We start from the raw sequence: 19506 nt of genomic DNA, 5'->3' as shown, positions 1-19506 counted from the left end.
CCGGGACCTCTGGGACCCGTCTGCAAGGGCTTCCGCTCACATGTGTTCTTTCCATTAGGCAACACGTTCCTAACACCTCACCCTACTCGTCTAACTGAAGAGCGGAGAGCAAATGCCAAGGCTCAAACACCCCTTCAGGAAGCTGTGGCTTCTCCAGGGTTCTTTAAGATTGACTGGGGAGGATCTGAGCCCCTGGAGAAAAACAAAGACTGCAACCCACGAACCCTTAATTCCAGCACCGCACTGAGCCGCACGCAGGCTTACAGGAGACTCTGGGGCCATCGAGAACGGCTTTCTGTCCCCAGAGCATGAAGGCAGGCTGAGGAATCAAATGACAGCATCTCTAAGGCAGCCTCCTTAATGCTGACAAAGCAAGAAAATCTTACAAAACACCAGGGAGTGGTTATAAAACACAAAACAATGTCAAAACAAGACTGATAAGAATGGTTGGCTGAGGACCAAAGTGGCTAAGTCCCTCCCCCTGGGGAGCTCAGGCTGGATGGGGGGGGGGGGTGCCGGAAGCAAGACTGGGGCTTCCCCAGGACTTGGGAAGGCTCACCAGCCAGGCAGAAGCCCGGAGTGTACCCCTGAGGCAGAGCGCCTCCTTTCTCTTCCCTCAGAAGCACTCAAACGCTCAAGGCAAATGAATCTGTGTGTGTGACTTTTACACTGAAAGCTTTCCAGGGGAGGAAATGTTTCATAAAATACCTATCTAAGCACTTCCTTTAAACAATTGTTCTCCAGGTCCTTATTCGAGTGTGTTGCTGTTCTGAACCCCGCAGCCAGAGATAAAGGAGTGTCCTTGGGAAGGCCCGCGGCCAGAGCCTGCCCTGGGAGCAGCCCTCTGGGCCTGAAGGGACCCGGCCAGAGCCTGCCCTGGGAGCAGCCCTCTGGGCCCGAAGGGACGCGGCCAGAGCCTGCCCTGGGAGCAGCCCTCTGGGCCCGAAGGGACCCGGCCAGAGCCTGCCCTGGGAGCAGCCCTCTGGGCCCGAAGGGACGCGGCCAGAGCCTGCCCTGGGAGCAGCCCTCTGGGCCCGAAGGGACCCGGCCAGAGCCTGCCCTGGGAGCAGCCCTCTGGGCCCGAAGGGACGCGACCAGAGCCTGCCCTGGGAGCAGCCCTCTGGGCCCGAAGGGACGCGGCCAGAGCCTGCCCTGGGAGCAGCCCTCTGGGCCCGAAGGGACGCGGCCAGAGCCTGCCCTGGGAGCAGCCCTCTGGGCCCGAAGGGACGCGGCCAGAGCCTGCCCTGGGAGCAGCCCTCTGGGCCCGAAGGGACCCGGCCAGAGCCTGCCCTGGGAGCAGCCCTCTGGGCCTGAAGGGACCCGGCCAGAGCCTGCCCTGGGAGCAGCCCTCTGGGCCTGAAGGGACCCGGCCAGAGCCTGCCCTGGGAGCAGCCCTCTGGACCTGAAGGGACCCGGCCAGAGCCTGCCCTGGGAGCAGCCCTCTGGGCCTGAAGGGACCCGGCCAGAGCCTGCCCTGGGAGCAGCCCTCTGGACCCGACAGGACGCGGCCAGAGCCTGCCCTGGGAGCAGCCCTCTGGGCCTGAAGGGACGCGGCCAGAGCCTGCCCTGGGAGCAGCCCTCTGGGCTTGAAGGGACGCGGCCAGGCTCTCAGAGGTGTCACCAAGCAGAGTTCTGACTTTCGGCTAAGAATCCCAGCTGTGCCAAACCAGACCAGAAAATAAGACTTTAATTTAACACGTACAAATGTTGCTTTGAATTCATAATAGTTAAGAAAAATATACACAAACTTCGGCTTGAACAGAAACGTGAAAACACACTGTCGTTGGGGGTTGATGTGCAAATCACCCCAGGAACCCCACCTTCTGTCTCTTGGGCCCCAGGCTTTCTTCCTTGTGCAGGACGCTCTGCAGGGAGACGTGCAGCGCTTTGCCCACGCGCTTGCTGGTCTGCAGGACAGAAGGGCGGGAGACAGCACACGTGAGGCACACGCTCCGACCGGGAGCCCCCCCCCCAGCCTTCTGCAACATTCCATCTGCAGGCAGGCCTTTATTTAACTAAACAAATCAATACAAAAGCAAACTCCAAACCCCAACAACGTAACAGTTACCTTCTGGAAAAACCTTCATCCTAAACACTAGGAAAACAGACGCCGACCCCAGGCACCGGGCAGCAAAGGCCACTCGGCCACTAGCTCAGCAGGTCTCTAAGCAGAACCGCTCAGATGAGACCCAAGTCCATGCTGGAGAGGGTCTCTGGGATCCTCCGCACTCCACACACCACCCACGCTTGCTTTCAAATAACAGACCAAGGGCTCCGTCTCCCGTGAAAAGCCAGTTTCTAGGAATGAGAAGAGCGCAGACGGCAGCCTGGCCTGCCGCAAGCAATGCCCCATGGTCCCTAAAACAAGGACCCCCGCTCCGCTGACTGTGTCCTGGCCTGTCAGTGCCAAAGTCCTCAAAGGAGAGGCAAACGGGGAAGGACGGTGTAGGAAGACAGGCCGCAGGACCCGGTCCCTGCGCAGGGGCCTCGACCGGCGAGGGAGACAGAGCCTCAGCCAATGAGTACGGAGCAGCTGGAAAGAGCCCCATGCTGCTGCCAGACGGTGGAGGAGACCCGAGGGAGCAGTGCACCCCCAGGCTGTCAGGAAACTTCCCCCATTCCCACTCATCTCCACGGAGCCACTTCTCGACCCACGAAGAATGGGGGACGCCACCCTTTAGCCCTTGGTTCCACCCCCACTGACTTCAATTCCCTCGTGAAATCCCAGCTTGAGTGCTGGAGGACAAGTGGCTCTCCACACTGTCGGTTCAACTCTCTTCTTCAGAACCGTGAAAACTGGGGATCAGGGAGGGAGCAGATGAGCAACTGTCACTGGCAGGCTCCTCCCCTCCCAGGCCCCACTACCCACCACCCTGGGCTAAGTCAGCAGACCCCCGGCTCACATCAGCTGTCCTCCAAGCTCCCAGTCTGGGTCGGGTGTGAAGGGGACAGTCCCACTGGTGTGGCCGAGGTGGCAGGAAGCAGCAGGCGCTCCCAGCCTGGCCCAGCATCTGCCTCAGAAGCAGAGCCTCACCTCCATCATCTCAAAGATGCTCTCGGGGTCCAGGCTGCCCTTCCCCACTTTCCTCATACACGTCACGACTCCCTTGCTGGTCACGGACACCAGCAAGCTGGCCAAGGAGCAGGCCTCCTCCTGGAGAGTAGCGTCCACCACGTGCCGGTAGCCAATCTGCGGTCAGGGCGGCAGAGCACATGTGGATGACACACACCCAGGTCCCCACCCTTGACAGTCTCCTGCAGGGAACATATCTGTACCAGCAAAGAGCCTGCACTCCCTTTCAGGATCGAGATTTTAGATTCTGCTCACATGGACACATTTGAAGCAGTGCTCAAACAACGCATCGCAGGCCACGGTGCGAGCCGGGTAGAGAAGCATGCAACGGACCTTAGAACTATAACCAGAGCCCATCCACGCCAGAAGGGCACAGGGAGGCGCTCACAGGTGAGGCCATGTGGACGTCTCTCTGATGACACGGAGGAGAGCAAGACAGGACATGCTGAGGGACACACTCACAAGGAGTCGAGCAGGTGGCCTGGGGCACTTCCAGCGCTTCACCGCACCCCAGGTTTATGAAATGATTTTCATGGAGTTAGACCCCACCTGTTCAGTCTTATTTTTAAACAATAATCCTGTGAGGAATTAGCAGCAACGTCAGCCAATACCGGCCTCCGTGCACAGCCTCGAGCAGAGCCAGGTACACACCAGCACCAGCCAGGTGTTGGCTCCACAGGCCTCTGTGCTCATGCAGAAATCACACGTGACCTATTTAGACACCAGGAGCTGCGCCAACCCCCTCAATTCACAGATGTGGACATTGGGGCCCAGAGGAGACAGTATTCGCCTTTCAACCACCTCATAACTATGCAACCAGCCTAGACTCCCGAGAGTTGAGAAAAAAGAAAGGAAATATGCCCACAGGGTATTTCAGTGAAATGCCTGGTCCGTAGAAGGAGCTTAACACACTGGCTACTGTCACTCTGAACCCACTCATGTGCCCCCGAGATGCCATCGTATCTTCTTCTTAGGAAAAGAAAGCTGCTCAGGGTAGTGGTCTCTAATATAACCAACTACTGCATTTGGGTTAAAGCTACTTCTATGCAGTTTGTGAAACTGTAACTTTTCAACCTATTAAGGAACTTTAACAGGCTGGGGCTGAAGGAGACTCACAGGGAAAACAAAAACCATCAGATCAAGCTCATACCTTGCACAGGGTGACGATGCAGGGGACGTTCTCCACACTTAGCCGGATGCAGTCATAAGGGTCATCGGACAGTTCAATGTCCTTCGACCCCTCTTCATCCTCCAGAACACGAACTCTCGGTATCCTGGAAGCAGAAGCACAATCGAAATCCCCACTACTGAAAGAATTAACAGGAGCCGGAATCCCTGCGTCTCACAAGACAGCGTCCTGCCCGCCTGCACGCCCGGCCACTCCTTCAGAGGCACACGGTGACACTGCAGTGACTGAGAAAAAGATGGCTTTGTAGAATGTGTTTTTATATGTTTGAGAGAGACAGAAACATGGATGTGAGAGATCTCGAAACATCGATCAGTTGCCTCCTGCACGCCCCCCACTGGGGATCAAGCCCGCAACCTGGGCACGTGCCCCAATCAAACTGGGACCTCTCAGTCGATGGGATGATGCTCAATCCACTGAGCCACACTGGCCAGGCAAAAAGAGGGATTTGAAAAAAAACAACAATGCTTGGTCAATCCCATATCCAGAATGAATCTTGATCCCTACCTCACACTAAACACAAAAACCCCTACCAAATATAAAGCTTCAGAAGAAAAACTAAGAACATCTTCATGACCTTGGAGTACACAAAAATTTCATAAACAAGACACAAAGTGCTTACCATAAAGAGAAAGTATCATAGATTCAATTATATTGTAATTGAAATACACACATACATATATACATAATATATATTAAGATTATGAACTTTGTTCATCAAAAGACCTCATTTAGCCCTGGCCAGTTTGGCTCAGCAGTTGGAGCATCGGCCCACGAACCAATGTATCGTGGGTTCGATTCCAGTCAGGGGCATGTACCTCAGTTGCGATTCATCCCCGGCCCTGGTTGGGGTCGTGCGGGAGGCAGCCACTCGATGTGTCCCTTTCACATCGTTGTTTCTCTCTCTCTCCCTCCCACTCTATCTGAACAAAAATGGAAAAATGTCCTCAGGTGAGGATAAAAAAAAAAAAAGACCTCATTTAGAAATTAAAAGATACTCCAGGGTGAAAAAAATCTTTGCAAATATGTGTGTGTGTGTGTGTAAACTGACATATTACATAAAGAATTCCTACTAAACATGAGAAAGAAACAAACCAAATGAAAAATGGGCAAAAGACTTGATCCGAGACTTCATAAAAGAGGCTATTCATGTAGCCAATAAACACACAGAAAGGTACTCAACTTAAATGTTCACCAGGGAAATGCAAATTAAAACTACAATGTGACACCAAGACACACTCACCAGAATGGCTCATATGAAAAAGACAAAACATCCAACGGTTGGCCAAGATGTGGAGCAACCCAGAACTCTTATACACGCTGGCGGGAATATCATCTCATGAAAGCACTTTGGAAAACTGTTTTACAGTATCTACTAAAACTAAACAGAGCCACACCCTCTGACCCTAAACTTTCACCCCTATCCAACAGAAGTGGGTAAATATGTGCACAAAAGACATGCACAGAAATGCTGATGTCCAACACTGCCTGCAACAGCCCTACTGGAAGCTGTGCGGACACCCATCGACAGCAGACTGGACACACAAACGGGCACAGACACACAGTGGAACAGCACACAACACAAAGCAAACTGACTCCAGGATACAGTACAGATGTCTTTAAACCTAACGTTCAGTGAACGAGACAGACGCAAAAGAGCAAACACTGTGATTCCATTTATATCAAGTACAAAACCAAGCTATTGTTTTAGGACAGTGGTTATCCTCACTGGGTGTAGTGACCGCATGGGGGTACAGGGTGGGAGGGATTCTGGGGGGCTGGCAATGTTCTGTTTCCTGAGCTGGGCGCTGAAAACCACATCGTTCCAGTCCAGGTTGGAGGAGCCAGCAAGGAACAGGTGTCTGTGACGGAAACAGCGTCAGTGGTTCTCCCTGATCCTCCAACAAAAGCCCTCTGTGATTCGGCCCTGCTGTCCCTCCCCACACAAACCAACAACCAGAGATGAGTTCGGCCAGAGAATGTCCACAAGGACCAAGAAGTCCTGCTAGGGCCTGCCCTGGCTCAAGTCCCCACGTCAGGGCCCTCGGGGTATAAGCAGTAAGTCAGATCCTATTTGAACAAATCGGGTAACCAGTGTGAATTTTTTTATGTTAAAAAATTAGTGTGTGCATGCCTCCATATGTGCATGCGTGCGTACACACACACACACACACCCCTACCTCCCCCACCCGTGGCCACAACATGGTTCAGAAGAAGGGCTAGAGAACAGCACCTAGAGACTGGCCTCTACCCTCCTAAAGGGCCCTGACTGTACAAAGGGCCTCCGCACATGCCGGGGTCCCAGGGCTTGCGAGCCCATCCCTCGCTGCCCGCAGGGCTGCTCCTGTTCTGAGAACGAGACTGTGCTGTGCCCGTGACAGCTGTCCTTCCCAGCCTGAGCAGCTGGGTTTTATCATTCCGCAGCAGTTTGCCTGACTCCTCCCCTACAGCCCAACAGTCTCAGCTGGTTCTACTCTTTGCCCTGGTGCCCATGGAAACCAGCTGGCAGACGGGGAGTAATTTCTGAGGCTTGAGGTGCAACAGATGGCAACTTCCCTTCTTCTCCAGTGGAGCCCAGCCCAGGCTGCTGCTGCCGGCACCCGGTCCTCAAGCCCCAAAGTGGTCACCAGAGCCAGACCCCCGACTGTCTCAGCCGAGTCCGGTGACATAGCTCTGGGTGAGGACTCTATGGCTGTCCTCAGCAAATACTCCATCCCACCATTTCTGACCTAAATTTATTTAACTTTTTGTTTTAAATTATGCAGGTAGCCTAAATTCACCACAGAAAAACTCTAAAATGCAGATAAATGTTAATTCACATAATGAGCAATGAAAACCAGTCACAATGATCATTTTGGGACATATATGTATTTCCAGACATATTAAATATAAGAATTAACAAAAGTAAAATACAACAGAACAGACCAAAACAACAGAACAAAACAAAAAAACAGGACAAGAGGACTGTATTTAGTGGCTAGTTTTCCATATTAAAAAACCTCTAAATAGGCTGCTGTGTCCGTCTGAATCCCCTGAGCGGGGACATTAGGCTGTTCCCAATTTCTCAGCACCACGAAGCTGCAATGAGCGTTTCTCAGATAATGTCTCTGCTCAGTTATCCAATTACTTCCTCAGGCTATTTCCCTAGAAGCTTCCACTCCTCATTTCCTAATCCCCGGAATCCCCAGAATCCCCGTTACCGTAATGCGAGCTCTCTCGTGGAACGAACACCTCACCCACGTTTCCGTTGCTGCAAACTTTCCTCAGAGAGGCTGGTGCAGAGACGGGGGAAAGGCTGCATGATAATCACAGTCTGAGGAACGTCAGCTCTGAAAAAGCTCAGTGCCTTGTCCCTTGCTGCACAGCCTGTCTGGAAGCTGAACCTGCTCTTTTTTATCCTCACCCGAGGACATTTTTCCATTTTTTGTTCAGACAGAGTGAGAGGGAGGGAGGGAGGGAGGAAGGGGAAGAGAGAGAGAGAGAGAGAGAGAGAGAGAGAGAGAGAGAAATCGATGTGAAAGGGACACATCAAGTGGCCAGACCCGCACGACCAACCAGGGCCGGGGACAAACTGTAACCAAGGTACGTGCCCTTAGCGGGAACTGAACCAGGGTCTCTCTGGACCACAGGCTGACGCTCTAACCTCTGAGCCAAACCGGCCAGGGCTGAACCTGTTCTTAACTGAACCCAAAGAACAGGGTGCTACCCTGCTTTTAGAACGTGCATGTGTCCAGTCCAGGGCACTTGAGCACCTGCTGTGTGCCAGGCACTGTCCATGGTGCTGGGATAAGAGCAGAGTTAACAGACAAACCCCTGCCCCCAAGGAGCTTTGTCTGGTAACAGTGTGTGGACAGCTGACCTGTAGTTGGTTTCTATTCTTTTTGCTTCTCTGTTGTGTTCTAATATTTTTCTACATGGTACATGCTTACTTAGGAAAAGAACAATACAAAAAGTAAATACATGCCCTGGCCGATTTGGCTCAGCGGTTGGAGCGTTGGCCTGCGGACCAAAGAATCCCGGGTTCGGTTCCCGCTAGGGGCACATACCAAAAAACCAAACAAACAAAAAAGTAAATACAGAAACAGAAGCATGGATTTCATTTTAATCAATGACATCTCTGTTTTCTAGACCTTAACATTAAATACCATTGTTATCAATGGTAAAACCCTCTGTTATCTTCACCAATGAGCTGCAACAGAAATGTCCTCGGTGTTCCACCACAAGTGTCTGCCCGGGTTCTCTGCAGGCCCCGGGGCTGTCTCCCAGAAGACTCACCTTGTATTGAAGAGAGCAGCCTTTACGGCAATGGAGATGGCATCAAACAAATTTCCACCACATTCCAGGAGCTGGGGGAGACAGGGAGTGAGCAGGTAAAAAGCAAGCATCACGTCTTGAGTATTATCCCAATTAAAGGAACTGGTCCCAAAGAAATGCTGCCCAGGTGTTTATAAAGCAAAGATAAGTCCGCGTGGCTGCCCTCCTGGCTCACGGACAGTGTTCACCCTCATTTCAAGCACTGCCTTGTCATGGCTGTGCTCTACCTGGGTCATGGGTACAAGGGCACACTTGGCCGTGGCTGTGACCAACACTCAGAGGCCTCTAGCAGGTGGATCGCCTCCAGCCAGTTGGACCTGCACTGAAGGAGCAACTGGTCACCTTTGTTTTGCCCCAAATAGCTCCCGATTGCACCGCACACGCTACTCCCATCTTTGCTCTCTGTCTGGCTTCCAAACAAGTAAAAACTGGTGACCGCAGACACTGCAGCTGCCACCAGTTCATGTTCTTTAGTGTAGTTCCCCCTTGCATGTCATTATCAACGTACACCTGATGCTCAAACAGGTAACACTCCATGGTTTACATTGAGTATAATAAAACAAAGGTCTTTTTCCCATGAACGAAAGTGCCAACTGCTGAGCTTATTCAGCAGGGAAGCTGAGAGCACATTATTAAGTGGAAGGTGATACGACCTTCTGTCCTCATTTAAGAGAAGCCTTGGCCTGAGTTTATGGAATAAAGCCCACTGGCTACCCCAAGGAAGAATGGAGAGGAAGTCCTGTGTAGAAAGAAAAGTCATGTCTTTGCTCTTCAGCTTAACTTTGAACTCCTGGGGGCTGGACCCTGTCGGGTTTTTCACTTGAATCTTTATCCTCTGAGTGCGGAAGGGCTGCCATGGAAAAGAAGCCCGGTGATTAATTACAGAAGACAGGCAGGCCCTATGCCTGGGCCTTCCAAACGCAACCAACAGTCAGCCGTACCTGGCCCATCTCATTCACACACTTCATTCATGCCCAGTGCAAACCTCTAGCTCCACCTTTAAACTTTCTGAAAAAAACTTCACATGCAGACCCCACCTTTCCTGCCGCCTATATTATCACTGCTTATTAAAATACAATCCGCCACGTATGTGAACACCTGGCTTTGTGACTGCAGCTCATTGTCTAGCAGCTGGGCTAACTCCTCCCCACTCTGGTTCCGATTTGACTGCCGCACAGCAAGGAGCTGCAGCAAGACCCCTGCGTCAGACTGTCTGCGTCTGACTCTAGTATTAAACCCTCTGTGCCTCCAGGATGGCAAATTCACAGCCACCTCAGAGTGGTTATGAAGGCTGAATGAGTGGCATTGGCAAAGCCCTTGCAAGTGTGTCTAACACACAGCAGGTGTCAGCTAAGTGTGTTTAAATAAAGACTGACGTGCGCTTTCATTTTCTGATTGTCTCACAGACTCTGAGGACATGTGCTGCACGCCCTCCAGCTGAGGTTCCTGACCCTGGCTGTGCATCAGAATCACTGGGGAGCTTATGAAAAATGCAGGGTGAGGCCCTGATGATCAGCGAGGACTGAAAACCACCATCTTATACGGCTGCCCCACAGCATCCACTCTGTGCTAACCAAGTGCTAGACAGTGCTGTTCCATTCGTTTTCAGTCCCCGACCTTTGAGCAGGGGAGAGGAGCTGGACAATCACCAATGGCCACTGATCTGATCAGCACACTCTTGTAGTGAAGCCTCCACAAACCCCGCAGGACAGGTTTGGAGAACACCCAGGCTGCTGAACGCACGGCAGAGCCGGGAGAGCCGCAGGCCCGCAGACAGCATGAAAGCTGGCCCTGCCTGTACCGCTCCCTTCGCATCTCCTCCACCTGCCTGTCTCGGAGCGGTCCTTTCACGGTGAGCCCGGGCTCTGACAGGGAAACATTCTTGGTTCTGTGAGCTGTTCTAGCACATCAACTGAACTCTAGGAGGCCATGGGAACTTCTGATCTGCAGCCGGTAGGTGAGAGGCCCAGGGAACAGCCTGGGAGGGGGTGTGTGTGTGGGGGGTGGTAGACTTGTAGAATGAACCCCAACCTGTAGGATCTGAAGCTATCTCCAGGTAGACAGTGTCAGAACTGGGTTGAATTCTCAAGCCCCTGCTAGTGTCTAAGACTTGTCTGCTGATGTGGGGGAAACTCCAGAGGTGCACAGGAACCCTCTCATAAGGCAAACCCCAACACCTACCGCTAGGAAGTACAGCCTACCAAGTAGAAAGCGTGTCTCCCCACAAAAAGCCTGCTTCCATCCCCCTCCCCGTTCTCAGACGCCCAGGCGCAGGGCCCAGCTACTGAGATGCCGCCTCCACCCCTTTCCTTGCTCGCCCAGGCCAGAGACCACGTCCCGGTCCCCATCGCCACGGCCGGGCCTGCCCAGCGTCAGCGAGACACAGTCCTGACAGGTATCCCACTCGGGGTAAGAACCAAGGCCGTTAAAGAACTATGGCGAGTAAAGAACGAAGTTCCCACAAAGCTGAATTTCTACTGCACTGGAAATCGGTGAGTAATCTGACCGTAATAGGTTTCATGTAAATGTGTCTGCAGTAAATGTCTGAAAACCTGGAAGGCTGTCCAGTGAATATGGGTTGGAAAGATGGGCTCTGCCTGAGGACTAGCCAGACCAGCCGGTAAAACAAATCAGAGGAGATTCAATCTCAGCAACAAGACAGATTTCCCTCACTTAGTTTCAAACATGCACTCAGTGCAGTTAGCATGTTTTTAGATGTAGTATGAAAATCTACTCCCCTCTCAAAGGCCTAACCCCACTCCCACGCGCGCAGCACATTCCCATCAATGCTGGAAGCAAACATTTGCTCTCATGGAGGAGGAAGCCCACCGATCCGTATGGTGGGACACAGACTGACACCACCGCATTGACAATATATTATGTAGAAATGCTTCTCTAATTCATTAAACACTTCTTCCATGATGACATTTCAAAAGCCTACGTCTTCTTGCAAAATAAATAAAACCTTAAAAAATATATTAGAGAAGAAATCCAAATCCAAGGAGAGTCTTGAAAAGGTCTGCAGATGACAGGGTCACAGTGCATGCCCGGGACACTCCAGCTCACCACATATCCCTGCTCACGGCAGATGGGTGCTGGTCTAAGCTGAGATAATGCCCCGACACTCGGCAGTTTTGCAAAAGCCTTCACCGCGAGAGCAGGCCCATCACTGGGCCAGCCTCCCCCAATCCCACACGTGTGCGCCCTAGTCAGAAGGAGCAAAGCGGGCTCACCCAAGGACACCGTGATGCACCACTGTGGCTGGCTGCTTCGGGAGAAAGGGAGGGCAGACACGGGGTGCAGCAGGAGTGCCTGTTGTGGGGCTGACCTCCCTGGGCAGCTACGAAGTCTGCCTTTTATCAGTGAGGACTGCAAGCAGCCAGTTCCCGCCTCCTCAAAACCAGGACCTGCAAAACTACCCTCTTGGTAGGAATCACACTACAGGGCACATCCTGCTTACTAGAGATGGAAAGAGCAGATGGACTTGTAATTTTATTCTTTGTACCCATTAGCACCAGCATTCAGAACAGCCCTAACCTGCTAGACAATGGTAATCACTATTAGCTATGTTCCATCCATTATCGAATTATTTTAAAAGTGCCCAGAAAGCCCTACCGGGGTTCATGCAGGGCCAGCATTTAGAGAGCCAGGCTGTGCCTCCTCAGAAGGCCACTATCAGTCCACAAGGTCTGCTTAGTTCTTAGGTTCACGAAAGACTCTGGTCAACGGCTTAGCCTTGTGTCCTCAAGCTGAAGTGGAAGGTGCAGTCACTGATCTCACAGTCCATGAAATTCAATACAAAGGAACAAAACAGACCCACCGAGAGCCGGTACTTGAACAAGCAGCTGGTAAAATTAATTACAGCTGTAAGAAAAGTTACTGCCAAGTGACGAGATGGGCAGAGGAGTATCTGGGAGGGACAACACCAGGAAGGAAACGGAGGGTGGGACTAGAAAGACTCCTGCGGGAGCAGACTGTGCAGAGGAGGAGGCAGGGCCTCAGGGGCCCCACTTGGGAGACGACGGCTCAGACTGGGTGGGCTGCAGGTGGTCCGGGGAAGATGGCTTCAGGAAGTCAAGAGTAGGCACGGGCACTTTGGGGTCCAGTACCTGGCTTTGAGGCCAAACACCACTGTTCTCAAGCGGAGACCCCTTGGGCTACTTACTTTACCTCTCTGTGTCTGAGTTCATGAGGAAATAATCGTGCCCACTAGCAAAACATTTGTGAGGGTTAAATGGAAATGCACGTAAAGAGCTCGTCATGCCACGCAGAATGTGCCAACTTGTCCCAATTCTGCCCAGCTCCCATCGGTCTCCTCTTGCTTTTCCTTCCCTGACAACCTCTGTGGATAATTTTAGGAGCTACCACATGACTGCTTGCAACTTTACTGTAGGATGGCATTATATGTAGGCTATTATACATACATTACTATACACGTTACATTTAATTTTTTTTAATCCTCACCCAAGGACATTTTTCCATTTATCTTCAGATAGAATGGGAGGGAGGGAAGGAGGAGGAGAGAGAGAGAGAGACACATCAACTGGTTGCCTCAAGCCAGGGACAAAAAGCAACCCAGGTACGTGCCCTTGGCCAGAATGAAACCCGTGACTCTTTGGTCCGTGGGCCGACACTCAAACCACTGAGCCAAACTGGCAAGGGCTGTTACATTTAATTAAAAAAAAAAAAGACTGTTACAGGAGACTCATATTTTCCCAACTAATTCCACCATGGAAGTTGAAGAGGGCAAAGGCACTGGAGGAAAGTGGGCAGCTGGCCTCCAGCTGGCACAGCAACGCGATACCTACCAGCACGTCCACGTAGAGAACCCAGCAGTGCTCCTGAGCACTGATGCAGAGGGACTTCAGGTCCACGCTGCTCTTGTTGAATATCCGGTAGAGGGTGTTGGCAATCTCTGTGCCAAGGTCATCACCTCCTCGACCTTCAAATTCAGGGGCAGCATTGGCTGAACTACACAGAAGGGCAACAGAAAAGCTGGTGAGTCTTTTCAAATGCAAAGAGCAAAGGGGCAAGGCTTTATTCCAGTCGCCCTGTGGAAAGACAGAAGAGCCAGCGCTGTAAGGAAAGTGGCTAAAACGAGGAAAGGATGGCATCTGCCACTTTTCCAGCCTCCAGACAGACACACAATGAGCCAGACCAGCGCCAGGCCCTGGATTTGTCAGTGTGTGTGATGGGAGTTCCCCTGACTTCTAACAGAAGTCATCTTTAACCAAAGAGAAACGAGGGCAATGGTTAAGTGAACCTCGGCCAGTAATAACTCTCTTATCTTAAAAGTACAATAAACACCTTCTCTGGCAGGCCCAGGAAGCCAGAAAGCCCAGAGACTCAGTTTGGCTTAAGGACTGAGTTATATACACCACCCCTAGTTTTCATAGCCTTAGAATGCACGATGATCCTTTTGAACGAAAAGCCACAATTTAAGTACAATAACCTTTCTGGAATGTTTTATTTTTAAAAATATGTTTTTATTGACTTTTAGAGCAAGAGGAAGAAAGAGGGAGAGATAGAAACATCGATCAGCCCCGGCCGGTTTGGCTCAGCAGTTAGAGCGTCGGTCCATGGACCAAAGAGACCGAGGCTCAGTTCCCACTAAGGACACATACTTCAAGTGCAGTTTGTTCCCAGCCCTGGTTGAGGTTGAGTGGGTGGCTACTAGTCGATGTGTCTCTCTGACATCGATGTTTTTCTCTCTCTCTTCCTCCCTCTCGCCCTCCTGCTCTATCTGAAGATAAATGCAAAAAAAAAAAAGAAACATCAATCAGCTGCCTACTGCATGCCCCCTAGTGGGGCTTGAGCTCTCAACCCGGGCATGTGCCCTGACCAGGAATGGAACGGGTGACCTACTGGTGCATGGGTCACCGCTCACCCACTGAGCCACACTGGCTGGGCCTGGAATGGTTTAGAAAATCCGTACGATAGTATGCCACAACAGTCATGAGCTCTAAATTATCACTGTATTGAAAAGCAGGAAAATGAACTAAGATAGACAGACTGCTGGCTGATTATATATTAGGTCATCTCTTGTACTTTATTCGCTATTTTTATTTCTTTTAATTATTTTTTAATCCTCACCCAAGGATATTTTTCCATTGACTTTTTTTTCCAGATAGAATGGGAGGAAAGGAGGGGGAGAGAGAGGGACAGAGAAACATCAATGTGAGAGAGACACATCAATTGGTTGTCCTCTGCATGAGCCCGACCAGGTTTGGGGATCAAAACTCCAACCGAGGTCCTTGACCGGGAATCAAACCCGAGACTTTTCGGTCCACAAGCCAACGCTCTAACCACTGAGCCAAACCAGCCAGGACTATTTGCTATTTTTCAAAGAGAAAAACTTTTCTATTTGGGCTTCTTGAATTTTATGCCCAATTACCTCAACAGAGAAAGAGGACACATTAACATTTGCCACCCTAAGCACTACTCAAGTGTTTGACAGGAAAATGTGGAGGGTTTTGGCTTAACAAAAATAAACCCTTAATACATCTATGAGATAAGTAAACATTACAGTAATCACTTAACATAATGAGTAAGGCCCAGAATGGTAAGAAACCAGTTCTTTCAGTATGGTCTCCACAAACCCTACAGTGAGGTCTCAGTCCCCAGCCCACCTGTGCATCCTCCATCCGGAAGGTCCCCAGCCCACCTGTGCATCCTCCATCCGGAAGGTCCCCAGCCCACCTGTGCATCCTCCATCTGACGTCCCCAGTTGAATGGCAGGCACTGAAAACCCAGAGACTGTGCAAGGAGGATGCCCAGCCTAGGTCAGAATTCCAATGAAGGAGGGGGGAGTTTCATGACAGGGAGGGAGCAAACAGTAGGAGTGGGGGTTAAGGGAGGATCTCAATCAGTGTTGAGGGTTATAGGTGACCTCAAACCTGAAGATGAGTAGAAGCCGGTCAGGCCACAGGGAGGCAGAGTGGGGTAGGGAGTGGGGTTCCAGAGAAAGCAAAAACTTTCTGAAGCTGGAGGCTCTGCCCACCCCATCTCTGTAATGCTAAGAAATCTCACCTAATATAGTGAAATGTCCCTTTTGTGTAGTCCATTCTAATACAGGTATAAAAATGAATCCTAAAACAACTGGAGTGTATTGATGTACAGTAACTTTGCTTCTCTAATCATACAGGTCTCCCCTTACCACTACAAGCCAACAGAACCCCAATTTAAAATCGCCAAGAGAAACTTCATTACTGCCACAGCAGCCTCTCCTGCCTCTGCTGGACTCAGGCCTTGAGCCATGGAAAAAAAGCTCATTTATGGCAAAATAATCAAGTCACCAGGGACCACGTTTATTAGCATAGCCAGCAAAACACAACCTGTTCCCAACTCAAACACTAAGCAGTCAATATGAAGTTCCATCTTTTAAGTGTTTAAAACACATCCACATAGAGGTCTGCATAGACAAATCCAGTCTGAGATGCTTATGCTTCAAATGTTTACCTTTCCCTGATTAGTGGGTCACAGCCTCCAGGGTGTGACGAATCACTCGGAGATGAAGCAGTAACCCCCTCCATAGCTCCAGGGATGGTTTACAGAACTTCCCAGATCCAACTGGCTAAATTAATCAGCCTACAAAGCCATGCCCCCGCCCCCCTTTTTTTGGACATGGGGATAATTTAAAGTGGAAATTTTTCCCACTTTAAAAGTTTTTTCTTTTCTATTTATTTTTTAATCCTCACTTGAGGATATTTTTCTATTTATCTTCAGATAGAGCAGGAGGGAGGGAGAGAGGAAGAGAGAGAGAGAGAGGAGGAGAAATATCAATGTTAAGAGATACATGGATTGGTTGCCTCCCGCAACCTAGGTACATGCCCTTGGCCAGGACTGAACCCGGGACACTCTGATCCACGGGCCGACACTCTAACCACTGAGCCAAAGTGGCCAGGGTGAAAATTTTATTTTATTTTCTATTTCTTTTCTTTTCTTTTTTTAAACACATCATTCTTTCAGCTGGTAGACAGGCAGAGAAGAGAGTTTAGAGGTGGACAGACATAGAAAACTCCTGCATCTGGACGGTGCCCTGGCCATGCAGTGATCCTGGGAAGGAGGCTGGAAGAAGAAAACTGTTCAGGTGCGGAGGGGGTGCAGTGCTCTGGGTACAACGAGAAAAGCCAGAGCCCCACATCTGTCCAGGGACGAGAAGGGCTGCAGTAGAAAAATGAGAGTCCCTCCTTGTCACTAGGGGCACTCACAGCACAAGGATTTTCTGATAGAGTTGGTCAGAAATGTACATCTGGCAAGGGCCTTGGAGGCCATCTCCAGAGGACTATAAACCAAATGCCTGCAGGGACCAACCAGCCAGGTAACTGCAGGCATCTGAACAAAGGGCCTATGTAATTAACAGGGAGTGAGGGATACAGGCAAGCTTTCAGACCCTGTCTAAAGGCATTTTCATTCATCTTGCATGAAAGCCTCCACTAGTGAAGAAAAATCTTGCAGGTGGGCTGTGGCCTCAGGACACTGTGAGACCGCAGTTATGGCCAGACTTTCACTTCACAAGGAAGGAGACTTTAACAACTTTTTTGGAATGTTTACCATGGGCTAAACCATTGTGAGCACTTTAGATGTATTGGCTCATTTAATTTTCACAAGCCTAAAGGTAGGCACCGTTATTGACCCCATTTTAGAGACAATGAGACCAAGTCACAGAAAGGTTGTGTAACTTGCCCAAGGTCACACATCCAGGGACTGGGGAGCTAAGATTCTAAACTCAGGCAGCCTGGCCCTTGTCTGCCAGGCTTTGCTGGACGCTCCCTGAATGTGCGGTTGGGCATGTTTGGCTTGTAGCCTAACATCAGTCAGGTTAGCTTTCCTTGGGCCTGTCCAATGCCTCAAAGTGATGAATGGGTGCTCTGGTCTTGGGAATTATTACTAGAGCACAAATGCTGGAGTCAAGGAATGTGCACCAAGAGAGTCCTAAATAAAAGGCTTCTCTATTAGGTACACAGTTTAAAAAGGGAGAGAGAAACACAGGCTGGTGATCCTAACCCTCTGCTCACAGGCATCACAATATATTCTTTCAGTAGGGGAGAGCATACACTTAGGTTTTTTAGCATAAGACCAAATGTCTTTATGTTTATAGTTACCCAAACCAATTCAGATCCTTCACAAAAATCCACTCTTCCAGGGCTGTTGGGAAATCACTTACTGAGCTGGATAAACTAATAAAAATCCTGGGAACGCTGCCTCTCCCAGTTCTCCACCCCTCCTGACTCATCACCTCCACGCCGCTCCTCCTGCCCGGCACATCTCTCCCGGTTTGGCTGGGGTCGACTGAGATCAAGGCCACATCCACCTGCAGTGGGACTTCAGACACTAGGCCCACTGTTGTGTCCCTTACAATCAACCTGCAAACCCATGGAGTCTTACAGCCAGGTCAGGCCAGGCCCATGGCAGAAAAGTCAGTCAGTGGGCACCTGTGCCAAGGCTGACTCAGGCCCCACCCAGCAGTCATCCAGCCCCAAGGCAGGTCCCGATGCCTGACTCATGTACTCATTTCTGAATCTACCAAAGCGTCCCCATAAATGAGTTGGGAATAGTAGCACATTCAGGGCTTGTCACCTAAGGCCTTGTTTGAAGTTCCTGAGAGTTATCTTAACTCTGGAGACTTTCAAAACTACAGCCAGCCTCGAGTGGCTTCTGCAGGTTCTGCTCTGCTTGGCCCCCACCCCTGGCCCTTCAGCCAAGAACAGTGCCCCCTTCAAGTGTCGCTAAGCAGGTAAGGAACAGATCAAGTGGCTCCACCCTCCAATTCAGGGCTCAAAGCTCGTGGTTCAATATTAGTGTAGAGCACAAGTGATCACGTTGAAAAGTAGTTAAGTCCCAAAGGGAAGTGACAAGTGGCGAGCATACTGAAACGCCTATGAATGAAACGTGCGTTTCTCAACAATAAAAAATTGAGCCCGGGAGAGGGTTAACCAGTTCCTAAAACCATCAACATGGGGGTCAGACAGCTGAGAAGTGGCTCGATGGATCGCCACCTAGTGGTAACCCAGAGTGACACACCAGCTCATTCAATTCTTACCTTTCTCTGGGCTTTAGATGGAAACCACCTTTTCCTAAAGTTTCAAAGTTCTTATTTAAAATGGCCTATTTCAGGCAACAACAGAGACATGAGACAGAAGCGAGAAGGTCTGCGTCTGCTCCCAGCTGAGTGAAAGGGCTGCCAGGCTTCTCTGGAGCAGATCCCAGGAATCCCAGGTCCTGACTGCTCCAAGTATGGGGTCAGGGTCAGTGCAGCCGGGGGCGCGGCATATCTACCTCAGACTCCATGTATTATTCCAAGGAGACAAACTGAAGTAGAATGACTTAGTAGAAAAGCAATTAGTTTTCTGAGACCTCTCTACCTCTGGGAATTTAAATAATTAAAACTAGGAAGTAAATAGAGAAATATCCTCCGATGAGAATTAAAAAACCAACAAACCTGAAAGTAGCTGATAAGTAGTTAGGTCAAGCTGGGCTCAGATTGGCAGGAGGGGACCCTCCCTCCTTCCCCACCCAAATATTTCCCTCCTGCAGGGTAAGAACTGTGTTTCAGCCTTGAGCTCTCCAGCAGAGACCCTATACCCAGGGCCTGGGGGAGATGGCAGCACCCCTATTGCTGGGCACTATTCACTGGATCAGAATGAAGGAGTCTGTCTGCTTATGCAATTCAGAGTTGCTCCCTGCAGACTCAAATGAGGTTCTGAGAAAGGTGGTAACCAGTGGCACTTGGTAATCTCTCCCTTCTCTGGAGGAAAATGAGGTTTTATGAATCTCTCATGGTAATTCTGCTGCTGGGCTGATCACACTAACTGAGCCACTTAAAGATGCTACAGTGTGCCACCTGAAACTATCCGTCTTGAGAAAGAGATTCAGAACTCCCTGGGAACTGGAGCTTCTAGGCCTGTGGGGCTCTCCTGAGATTGGCAAAGGG

The 19506-nt window shown here is 50.5% G+C and overlaps 1 protein-coding gene across 2 annotated transcripts in view; it reads right to left on the bottom strand.

Annotated features, from left to right (window-relative positions):
• Positions 1 to 1670: 1670 nt before the first annotated feature.
• The window catches only part of EXOSC7 (exosome component 7), a 29579-nt gene continuing 11743 nt past the window's right edge, over positions 1671 to 19506 (bottom strand). Inside the window, exons 4-8 of one of the 2 annotated variants that reach the window (XM_036266761.1) lie at positions 13382 to 13544; positions 8535 to 8605; positions 4224 to 4347; positions 3035 to 3190; positions 1671 to 1907 (exon numbers count right to left, since the gene is read on the bottom strand). In XM_036266761.1, coding sequence (XP_036122654.1) covers positions 1803 to 1907; positions 3035 to 3190; positions 4224 to 4347; positions 8535 to 8605; positions 13382 to 13544 — 619 coding nt within the window. In that variant the 3' untranslated portion in view covers positions 1671 to 1802. The remainder of the gene's footprint in view (positions 1908 to 3034; positions 3191 to 4223; positions 4348 to 8534; positions 8606 to 13381; positions 13545 to 19506) is intronic. The other variant, XM_036266762.1, reaches the window with a different exon arrangement.

Source organism: Molossus molossus, unplaced genomic scaffold (assembly GCF_014108415.1).
Source record: "Molossus molossus isolate mMolMol1 unplaced genomic scaffold, mMolMol1.p scaffold_m16_p_18, whole genome shotgun sequence".
NCBI classification, from domain to species: Eukaryota; Metazoa; Chordata; class Mammalia; order Chiroptera; family Molossidae; genus Molossus; species Molossus molossus.
This window is presented reverse-complemented; position numbering and strand designations above follow the sequence as displayed.